Genomic DNA, 12,158 nt, shown 5'->3' with positions numbered 1-12,158 from the left:
TGAGAATCGTCACAATGTCATTGTTTAACTCCCAAATTCTAAAGGGGATCTCTTTTTCAGTCCCAAAAGCGCAGCTTCCATGTGTGGAAGGATGTTGTGGAATATTGAAAGAATGGTCTTATTCAAATAAAAGTTTCCCCACCTCAGCGTTTTTCTTTTATTTGGGCATATAAGTTGTTGGTTTCTATATTGGTCAACATCAATTCCCTTAGCCATTTCCAGTGCTAATACAATTGAGATAGGGAAGTGATCACTTTCGAATCTAGCGTGGACTTCCATCTTCTGCACTCTTTTCCACTTTGGCAACTCTATAAGTATGTAGTTGATATGGCTCTTGCTACCTCCTTTTTGGTAGGTATGGGCCAAAGGAATATCACCAGTTACACTCCCATTACAAGCTCTAAACCCCAATCTATACAAAATTCTTATTTCTCATAGAAACCTGCTTCTTCCGCGTGCTCACAGCTTAGAGACACCTGGAATTATTTTTCCATATCGAGTATCATCAACAAAGCACTAGGGCTCTGGCACAGACAGATTATTGGTGAAATAACAAACTGCCCGTGCACCCTGCTTCTTCATCTGAGAACTTGCTCACTATTGCATTACTTTTGTGAGATCCATGCAGGGTATCTCATGTTGATGACAGATGAGTGCAGGCCATACGCCCCTTTCAATTGCTTGGCTTTACTTGGGTTCCCATCAGGAGTGAAAAGACTAGTATCCCCTGCTGGAAATGTAACTCATGTAGTTTACAAAATATTGCAATGCTAAACCTGGCCGACAAAAACAGTGGCCGAACTCAAGAGAAGTGCCAATGGCCAACGCATGCTTACAGTTTCTACAAAAACTAATCCTGTAACCCCCCTCAGTGGACTGATATACAAAGCATTAGGGTGGACGAAAATGGTTTCATTACACAGTGCAAATGTATTGCTCCTGTTTGTTACTCACATCATAACTTTGGAAATAAAATAGGAATGTATATTGAGACAGTCACAATGATACTGTGAGTCAAACAGGGGATGGGATCATGAAGGGACCATGAAAGGGACACTTGCCTAGAAATCCTTGCTGGTTTGGAGTAAAAAATAGCATGATTTTTTAAAAAGGATCTTGAATTTTCACAGAAGGGATCAATCAAATGGACATATTTGGCAATAATTAAAGGTGAATTTTACAAACAACAGAGACATAGGCTGTAACCAAAGTAATGGGTATTTGGGGGAGTCACTAATGCATCCATGTAGAGGTACAAAATGTGGATTTGTTTGAAAAAAGCAAATGAGAACCTTTGTGTTGGAACCAAAAGGAAACATTTTAAGGAAAAATTAAAGCTTATTTTGGGACCATAGTGTGGGCATTTGGAAATAAATTGGGATATTTTTAGACCAATTGAGAGGTGTTTGGAGAACAAATTAGGCTTTATTATTTGGGAGAGAATACTAGGTATTGTAGAATCATAAAAGGGAAAATGTTGGTACCTAATGATGTAATCCCAAATTGTGGACGTTAGGAGTAAAGGTATGGTTCACGGAATAGGAGATTGATATTTTAGGGCAAATAATTGGCTATTTTGGAAAATAATTATGGTTTACTAAAATCTCAAGTATGGTGACGAAAGGTTCAAAGTTGCAAATACATATACAATTATGTAAATTTACAATATTAGTCAAAACCATAAACTTCAGGAAAACTGTATGCTGTGAAAGTGGATGGCAGACGCAGAGGATTTCGTACAAGTCACTGGGTTAGAAAATAAACTGCCTGGATGTACAAACACAAAATCACTGTCTCCTATTTAAGCTCATTTTCAGGTCCCTCAAATTCTTTTCTGACTTCCCTGCTTTGCTATTGGTATGTTTTAATCGTTAGCACAGTAGGAAGAATGTACTGGATTCCTGTGGATGTTTTCTTCTGAATTAAGGCCAGCTTTGAGATTTCATTTTACAATCTGGTACCAGAGAGTCAGCACTGACATTTCTACTACATCAGATTTCAAAAGGCAATTTAGCTTTACCCTTTCACAACAGTATATATTCCAAAATATATTTTTTTAACTCCCCCAATGGATTTTAATATTTGGATGTTAACTGATCTCTGTTGATGCATGCCCCTTTATTTAAGACCTGTTCCTGTGTTAATTATGGCTTTTAAGGTACCCTCAGCTACCCCATGTTAATATGTTACCTCCTACTGAATAAGTGCTGAAAATGAATGGAGGTAAAATCAAAGACATAGATAACACCACTCTGACAATATGATTTGAAGCACTGATCAGGATAGAACCTCACAACATTGAGACACCATGAATCATTAAAGTTTTTCAGCGTAAGAGGAAACAGCTGATGGAACTGTAACGGTTGGATTGGATTATGATTGCGTTTTTGGAAGTCTAGCCGGGTACCAGGCTACTGGGAATTTAATGGTGACCACCCCAAACTGCTTTGCCATAAATCCATGAATAGCAGCCATATTCTTTCAAAGTTAAGCTCATCACCTTTTACAGTCAGCTCTGCTGTGGTTGTGTATGGCCCCACTCGGAAGGCCACAGAGCCGGAGTCATCTTGTGTGACCTGTCGAAGCCTCAGAGTGTGAGTCCTGCCCTTTTCTACAGTGATCTCGTTCATCTCGTTGCTCTGCAGGGCGATGTCCTGGAGGCTCCACACAACATCCCGGGCCCCCTCGCGAGATACCTCGCACCTGAACACAGCATCTTCGGTGGCAAACACGGATAGATCTTGTAGTCCATTAACTATTGTGATATCTGGTTCTGCGATGGGAGAATAAGAAAAAAAAGATTTGTTAGATGACATTATTCACGAAATAAATTCACAATAAACAAAACACTTCTCATTCCTAAACCAGAAAGTTGGAACTGCTTTCAGTCACTTTAAGCTGCCAGTGACATCAGCGTAAACATTCAATCATGAACATGTTGTACATTTTAACCAATTCCGTAACAAATCAATCTAATGAAAGGCAACGGATTCAAAGTGATGTATAATCAAGTTCACTGAACACTTTTGGTGCTCGATCGAAGCTTGAGCACTATTCTGAGCAATGTACTTTTCATGTGTACATCTGAATGACATGGAACCATGGGAGACAGCGCAGATAGAGCTTTGTTTTGGTTGAAAAGTAATTAGTGTTCTTTTTCTAAGTTCCAGGGTTCAAGGGTAAGGTGTAAAAGCATAGTGTTAGCCAGTAATGCCTCACTTTTACATCGCAGGGCATTTTACATCCATTTGTTGGCAGAGAAGGAGCACAAAAAACTGAATTAATATAATTTGCTGTGCATTCCTCCTTGAACTTGAAAGGGCACCTGCTATTAAGAAAGCATGAGATTTTCATGCATGCATCAAACCACAGATTCCCATGAAAACAGCCTGTTTTTAGCAGCTGCTGGAGCAGGCAGAATCCATAGGATTCCATTGTAAGCTCTGTCTGCAAAAAGTTAAGGTGATTTTGTCCGTTTTTACTCTATTTTTACTTCATTTTGTAACAGATTAATAATGCATGAAGGATACCAAGCAGCATGCAACTAACTCTTTTTACAAAAGGATCCCCGTTGAGCTAATCATCATCAACCAATTGTATTAATAATTTATTACTTTTTAACCTGAACAAATCACCTACAAGCAATTTCCCATTGAACATTGTCCTACCCATTGCTCTGTTATGCACCTGGGTTGCCACAATATTGTATCAATCAATTAAGCAATCAAGCATTGTTTGACTTAAAAATCATTAAAATAAGCACAATATAAATACAATAAATCATCAAATTAGAATCAAATATAAACACATTACCACACAGTTCATCAATAATCATAAAATATATACAGTAAATATGGGTTACCAAAAAAAACAGTCTTTTACTATACCTTCTAGCAAATCAATTACCTGCACTTTCCTACAAAGTCATGCCCTATGTATAAATTTAGCTACAGCAGAAATCACCACGCTATGGCTTCAAGAATTCTTCAAATGCCATATTCTTTAAGTACTGGCTACAAATATGAGGATCTGCGATCTTTATACATCGGACATATCAATAAAAAATGTTGAAGCATTTCCTTAGTATTAAAAAAATACACAAAGATCATTACATGTTACGTTCCAGCTTTTCTGCAGATGTGCTACTAGAGGAATGCCTAATTTGAACACGACGTAAAGTGATCGTGCATACCGTGGATACATCATCCAATATGCTCATGCCAATTAGGACTGTTGACATTCAACAATTAGGCAATTTTGTACTTTGCCGTTATACGTCATTTTAATCAATGCTTTAGACCTATTATTTATACAAGAGGGATTTGCCCACATATCTGAAAGGTCCAGTCTTAATATGTCTACACCAAGGTATCACTGCTCTACCATCCTGTGCAAAAATATCTGACATTGCTTCGCTGTACTTTAAAAGTAATGGTGATAACCAAATTTATACCAAGGCAAAGTACAAGTTTCACCTGTACTTCATGCATAATTCTGCCTAAATCTGGTTCCTTATTAAGAGATATAGTACGAGATCCGTTTGGCAGACATAGCAGTTTGTTTAAACATGTATTTTCCATAGTTATACATTTTGTTGTTTGCATATATCCCAACAATTCAGAGCCAAATGCTGACGCTGTTCTAGCTTGTAATTTATATACCTTAGGGAATGGCTGACAGCACTATTTCCATGTGGCGTTACGTTACAATTTCATTTCTTGACCTCATTATCCCAAATCGATTTCCTTTCAAATCTAATACTGAGATAGTCATATCTAGATAATTGTTTAATAGTTCTGCCCTCAATAGATATTATTAGGTTGGGCTCCTTCGTCATGGCTGATGAAACAGCATTGATTTGGTTTTGACCTGATTTATTTCTAAACCATTTTCTATACAAAAATGATGGAACAAAATCTGTTTTCTTTTTTTTTTTTTAAACGTCTTTTTATTATTCAGCGTGGCAGCAAAACACAGGCGAACAGCATAAGGCGTTACAACATGAATACCGTATACATAATCTAGGTGCACAGAGGTTATTTCACATAATATCACAATCAATGGGTACAATCACAGCATGGATTGGGGAACAGAAGCCTGCGACAGGGGTGAGGACCCGGGCAGGCGGGGGGAGAGGGCGGGGGGGAGGTATCCGGTGTCGCGATTAGATCGGACATGTAAGAGCGGAACTTAAGCCATACATTTCTGGGTCTGGAGTGGGCAGGTTGTATATGGGACCAGGCTTCCTCAGTGTCCGAGGCCCAAGTAACAGCCCTCAGCCATTGAGCGTGAGTGGGAGGCGAGGGGCGAAGCCAACAAAGCAGGATGGAGCGCACCGCCAGCAGGAGGCAAAGGCCGGCTAATTTTTTGGATCATGAAAGAGACATACCAACGGGGAAGGAACAATGGGATGGTCGAGAACCGCAGACATTGTCGAGCAAACTGCCTCCCAGAACTGTGAGAGGCGAGGGCAGGACCAAATCATGTGGATGTAGTCAGCGTCGTCTCGATAGCATCTAGGGCAGCTGGAAGGGTGATCCCTGGACATGTGATGTAGTCTGATCGGGGTGTAGTGAAACCTATGTAGTACTTTGAATTGAATGAGTTTAAGACGGGAGTTAAAGGACACTCGATGTGTACGCTCGCATAGATGTGCCCAGCGCTCGTCCGACATTTCAACACCCAGGTCTACCCCCCACACACACTTCAGTTTAGTGAAATCTGGGACAGATTTGGATTGCAACATCGTGTATAACCTAGAGATTTTACCTCTTGTGGGCCCAGGGGAGGTGAGCTCTTCAATAGCCGTGTCGTCCGGGGGCAGCGCAGGGAACGTTTGGTAATGACGTTTGAGGGTCCTGCGGAGGGATGCGTATTGAAGCCATGTACCCTGGTCACTCCTCAGGGGCAACGGGAGATCGGGCCATTCAACAAATATACCCTGATCAAACACATCACGCAGCAGCTCGTAGCCTGCGTCCGCCCAGCGGCGAACCGTGCCCGGTGGGACCTGCGGGACCCCCGGGAGGAAATTCCAGAGAGGGAGGTTACCGTGAAAGGCGTAAGTAGTTTTGACTAGTTTCCACATCTTCGCTAGAGCAATGGAAGTGCAGGCGACCGGGCTCTGTGAGTCCAATACTAAGGGGGCGGGTTGTATCACCAAGGAGCGGATATCCCGGTCGCAAACCGCAAGCTTCTCGAGTCGAACATGTGGGGGAGGGTCAATTGTATTAAACCAGTGAGAAGTATATTGGATTTGGGATACCAACCGGTATTTGAGAATGTTAGGGGCACCGAAGCCCCCGTTAGAGATGCAAGTGGATAGGGTGTCAATTTTAAGGCGGACCGCACCCGAGTGCCAGAGAAAGGAGTTCACAGTGCGAGTCAAGTCCCGGAAGAAGCCCTCCCCCCGGCCACAAGGGTATGTTAGTGAACCTGTAAAGCAACTGGGGTAACACCACCATCTTCAATAGCCCTATCCTGCCTGCCAGGGAGATCGGGAGCTTGTCCCAGGCCCGGATCTTAGCCGTCAGGTGTGTGAGGTACTTCTGATAGTTTTCCTGGAAGGTCAGCGCCTGTTGGCGCGTCACCACTATACCCAAGTAGGTAAATGTGGACTGAGCCCATGTGAAGCCCAAGGTATCAGGAGGAGGGGGGAGTGCATTCTGTGAGTGGAAAGAGAATGGATTTCGAGCAATTCACTTTGACGCCAGAGACTCGACCGAACCGAATGATGTCCTCCAATATTGGGGGTAAGTTGATGGAGGGGGAGCGCACAAACAACAATGCATCATCTGCATATAGGGACACTATGTCCGACTGGCCCGCAGTACGGAGGCCTCTGTGAGCATGTTGGCGGAGCATATCAGCGAAGGGCTCTATTGCTATAGCGAAGATCAAGGGAGAGAAGGGACACCCCTGTCTCGTCCCCCTGGCGATCTCAAAGAGGGGGGAGCAGTGGTCGTCGGTGCGGACCCTGGCTACCGGGGAAGAGTAAAGCAATCTGACCCAGGAGAGAAAGGCGGGGCCGAATTTGCAACTATCGAGAACCCGCCATAGGTACCTCCAGGAGCCCGAATCAAATGCATTTTGCATGTCGAGGGTGACAGCCACTGCCTGCGTGTCGAGACTGATTCTGTTAATGATATTAAATAGGCGCCTCAGGCTCAAAGAGGTGGAGCGACCGGGAATGAAACCCGCCTGATCTGGATGGATGATAGATGGCAGGAGGGGAGCCAACCGGCACGCCAGAGCCTTGGCATATACCATGACGTCACAATTTATGAGTGAAAGCGGCCGGTATGAGCCACATTGCAGGGGGGATTTACCTGATTTAAGTAGTACTGTGATTGTGGCCTCCCGGAGTGAAGGGGGGAATACACAGGACTCCACAGACTCCTCCCAGAGAGCTAGCAAGTGAGGAAGCAGCTGTGACTTAAAATGCTTGTAAAATTCGACCGGAATACCGTCCGAACCGGGGGCACGCCCCGAGGATAAGGAGTCAATAGCGTCCGACAGCTCCTCCAGTGTAAGGGGGGAGTCGAGGGAGGCCGCGGCTTCCGGGGACAGGGCTGAGAGAGGGAGGGCATTGAGAAAGGAGTCGATCTCCGCCACCGGCGCGTCATCTGAGTTAGAGTATAGGGTTTCGTAAAATGTGAAGAATTCCCTGTTGATGTCTTGCGAGGAGACAGCCATGGAGCCGTCAGGTCTCTCGACCCCGATTATGTGTGGGGACCCCGTCTCATGACGGATCAGACGTGCTAGAAATCGACCAGGGCGCTCCCCCTCCCCATATCTCCTCGCCATGCCAGGGCTATCCAAAAACCTTTGTTCGCGATCCGCGAGGGATCAAAACGTGTCCAATTCCGACCCTATGTCAGCCAGGTTGCCCGGGGTGGAGTGAAGTGAGCATGTAGCCTCCAGGGTAGAGAGTCTGGATTCACTAGCAGCAAGATCCCTCCGGATTGACTTCAGGACCCCATTCTCTTTGGATAACGCAATCCCTCTGATATAAGCCTTAAATGACTCCCATAGAGTGGCCTGGGTCGCTACCGAGCCCGTATTAGTCTCGAAGAATTCCTCAATCGACCGCTCGAGCAGAACTCCGGATCCAGTAAGGACAGGGGTTTCAGCCTCCAGTTACGTGTCCGGCTGGGATCGGGACCCCAACCGATGGTCACAGTGACTGGAGAGTGGTCAGACAGGGTTCTGGGGAGGATCATTAGCTGTATAACGCTCTTAACCAGTTCGTTGGAGATCACCCATCTGTCAATGCGGGAATAGGAGTCGTGGACTGAGGAGTAAAATGAGAACACGCGGGAGTCCGGTGTTAGGGAGAATTCTCTGTTTAGGCTGAATTTCCCTACCTAGTGAGTCCCCCAGCAGCTTTGCTGGATTTCTGGGGTTTCTTTTTTTCTCCTGCCAAGAGTGGGACTCTTTTACCCTCACTCTTGGACATGTTGAAGTGTGTTTTCTTGGTTAAACCTTGTGTTGAATGGGCTATGGGGTCTTTTACTCCATAGGGCCTCATGTATTTTTGTGATGTGGGTTACACAGCACCCTCTGTGCCGTGACCCAGGGGTGTCCTAGGGACTCCCCAACATAGACTCCATACCCTGGGACTGACTACTGTCTCCCAGGGCATGTAAAGTCACCAAAGACTTTGCTAGTCTTGAATCCTGAACAGAACCAGTACAAACCATCATATTGTGGACGTACTGGCTGGGGCAATTCGATTGCCCCAGGGTCTGTTAGTCGAGGGGGCACGTCTCCGTCCCCCCTGATCGAGTTTTGGCTGGTGGCAGTGGAAACTACGTTTTATATTCAACCGCGAATATTTTCCTATGGGATTTCCCATTGTTTTAGGCTAACACATTTAATTATTTATTTACGGTAGCCTTAAACATACCGCCGGTTTATATATTTATTATTATGACTCCGGTTGGGACTTTTTGCCAAAACTTGATTCTAAAATGGCGATGGCGTTCGCCTCTGTAACTCTGACCCAAAGTGGAGCCCTTTGTCCCACTTTTGGCGGGCTTCTCCACAGAAGCCCTCCAAAGTGGTGCCACTCTGTCTGGGGTACTTAGGAGGGGTGGAGGGGGATTTAGGCACCCTGGACTGAGTTACCTTGGTAACTCAAGTCGCACTCCGTCCTGATTGGCCCAAGTGGTGAGCCGGCCGGCTCACCACTTAGCAAGTTTGAGTGACAGCTAGGCTGGGTGAATGGGGGTTTGCTGCATAAAAGCAGGGCTTTGGGGACTGGAACTTTAGAAGTCGCCACAGGACCAAGAATCCGACGAGGGAAGAGCTGAGCCGACCTGCTTCGACGACACCACCCGGTGGAGCCCTGCTGAACCGTCTCACCACTTTTCCCGACAACCGAGGAGAACTCTTAACGGAGTGGCTCCTTCCCTTGACTGGTGGGGACAACCAGTTTTCGCCTTCTTTTCGCTTCTCGAGGTATCTCGTGGTCGCCTTGCCAGTGCCAAGCACCCCGGCAACCGGAACCCCACCACTTTTTACCCCAACCACGAAAGTCGGTACAACCCTTTGACCGGAGGACTCCGCGGCTGGTTTCTTCCCGGGCAGTGCAACGACCTCCTTCTTCTGCTCTTCTGCGAGAACTTCTTCTCCCCTGACCGACGTCGAGCCTTGCTGCCACTGCCTGGAACAACTGCCACCGCTGGAGGATCCTTTCCGCTTAAGGTACCGTGTTCCGCCTGGCCTCCCTTGCCACCGACTGTACGGGGTAGATTTAGCCCCCGGCTTTCGAACCTGGGAGTGCCTGGAATACCCTGGCTAAACTTCTAAGCCACTCTAAACTCTTTCTAACTCTTTGCAAGACTTTGAATCCCTAATAACAGTGTGATCTTGGGCACATTTTCGCTCCGGCTACTCTAAGAGTGGGCCCTGCCTAGTGACTTTTGCTCACCTGTGACTTTGTGCTTCTTTGAGCCTATTGCAAGTGTTCTGAACCTTAGAGTGGTGTGTTTAACCCATTTCTGTTTCTTTTTACCCCTTCCTTAAACCTACTAGAGTGTCATCTAACGTTAAGCGCTCACCTCTGTTTTAATTATGTGGAGTTAACTTAGAGTTGTCTAGATAGGAGTAAGGGTTGAAACTGCTTTCATTATAACTGTGTTTTAAGTGTTTTTACTATACTTTGCTAGAGTGTTTTCAACTTATGTGTTCTTAAAAAAATAAATAACTATATACTTTTGAAACCAAGCTCTGGTCAGTGTTTGCTTGTGCTATTGTGTCTGAGTACATACTGTGTATACTTTGCATACTGCCTAACTCTTCTTGAGGGAAGTCTGACTGCTCAGCCACAGCTACCAGGTAAATCTGGGTGGTGCAGACTGCTACCAAGTGGGTTTACTGCTATACCTGTAGTCTTAAATCTTTTGCAGTGTTCCCCAAGGGAACTGCACAGGTTTCTGCCTAACATCCGGATAGAAGAATCTCCACACGTCTTCCATGGAGAGACGGGGCAGGGATGATAGCGCAGCATAGGCTGCCCTAGAGAGTAGACGGGGCCTGGATCCAGATCTGTCCAGGGCCACATCGAAAATCGTGTTGAAGTCACCCCCCCAAAGGATGGGAACCAGGGGGAAGCCTTCAAGGAGGGACGTGACCTGTACATAAAAATCCGGGTCATCTAGGTTAGGGCCGTAAATGTTCATCAGGACCACCTCCCTGTGTTGAAGCGTAGCATGGAGCAGTACATATCTGCCTTGAGGGTCTATTTGTGAGGAAATAAGAGAAAACTTGAGGCTTTTGTGAATAAGGGTCATGACCCCGCGGCTTTGGGTAGAGAAAACGGTAAAGAATCTATGGGGACCCCAGGTTTTGGCAAAACGCATACACTGTTCTGCGCGGGCATGTGTCTCTTGTAGAAACAAAATCTTGGACCCATGACGCTCGGTCTGCAGCTGGAGCTGTCTCATCTTCTTATAATTTCCCAACCCACGGACGTTCCAGCTCATGAAGGTCAGGTCACTCTTGGTCACAGACACAGTGGTGATCGAAAAAGACAAGTGTCAGTACCCTACGGGCCAGTTTCGCGGCCCTGCAGCACCAAGTCCTGAGCACCACCTCGCGGCTCGCCTTCGCTGCCAACGCCAACTTTTTAACAACAAAAACCCTGACATGACCCACCCCCACCCCCCTCCAAACAGAGGGATGACAATCCCAACCCCCCTCAACCAAAACCAAACCCAGGGCATCAGCGCCTGGGGGCCTGAGGGCCGGAGTAGCCGCCGTAGTCCGGGCTGCGGCAGATCCAATAAGACAAGGGGTGCTCATAGTGGACCTTAGCAAATAACTTGAACAGGGTTCTGGCACATGGTGATGTGGCACGCATTTGTAAAAAATGAACACAACAAGCAGATTCCGAAATAGAGGATCAAGTAACCCCGATGCAGGAAGGCGGCCTTGCCTGGCCCCTCCGCGTCGGACAGAAGGATAACTGCAAAACCGTGAACAGAGGGGAGGGGTCAACCAGGGAAATGTTCGCCGATGAACCTGGAGGCCTCCTCCGGGATCGTGAAAAAAAACACCTGGTTGGCGTGTTCTATGCGGAGTTTGGCAGGGTAGAGCATAGCATATTTGACTGAGTGGTCCCGCAGCCTGCGCTTCACAGCCTGAAAAGTCTTGCGTTCGCGTTGGACAGCCGTGGAGAAGTCCGGATAAAGATGAATCCTTGCACCATCCAGTAGTAGCTCCCCTTTTAGCCTAGCTGCCCTGAGGAGGGCATCCCGGTCACGGAAGTTCAGCACCCGGGCTATGATGGGCCGAGGTGGAGCACCAGGTCTGGGCTTAGCTGTCAGGGCTCTGTGTGCCCGCTCAATGGCGAAGTGCGGGGAGAGCTTGGGAGAATCCAGGAGCAAGACCAATGTGTGCTCGACAAAGTCCTCCATCGGTTCATGCACTTCGTTCTCGGGAACCCCGATAATGCGGAGGTTGTTACGCCTCGATCGAGATTCCAAGTCCTCGTTCTTCTTCTCTACCTCAAGGACTCAGTTGGAGAGAGCGGTGACCTCGGAGCGCAGGGCTCCCAGTGCATCCTCTGCGGAACCGACCCGTGTCTCGACTTCTGACACCCGGCTGTCAGTCCGCTCGATGTGGGCCTTAATGGAGGATATAGTACCGTTCAT

At 46.5% G+C, this 12,158-nt stretch overlaps 1 protein-coding gene across 12 annotated transcripts in view; it reads right to left on the bottom strand.

The window, feature by feature from the left end:
• Positions 1-12,158, bottom strand: part of OBSCN (obscurin, cytoskeletal calmodulin and titin-interacting RhoGEF) — a 3,169,051-nt gene that overhangs the window by 1,622,432 nt on the left and 1,534,461 nt on the right. For all 12 annotated transcript variants that reach the window (XM_069647058.1, XM_069647065.1, XM_069647061.1 and 9 more), the window contains one exon: positions 2,501-2,773. In XM_069647058.1, coding sequence (XP_069503159.1) covers positions 2,501-2,773 — 273 coding nt within the window. The remainder of the gene's footprint in view (positions 1-2,500; positions 2,774-12,158) is intronic.

This window comes from Ambystoma mexicanum, chromosome 2q, assembly GCF_040938575.1.
Source record: "Ambystoma mexicanum isolate Mex_15411 chromosome 2q, UKY_AmexF1_1, whole genome shotgun sequence".
In the NCBI taxonomy this organism is placed as follows: Eukaryota; Metazoa; Chordata; class Amphibia; order Caudata; family Ambystomatidae; genus Ambystoma; species Ambystoma mexicanum.
This window is presented reverse-complemented; position numbering and strand designations above follow the sequence as displayed.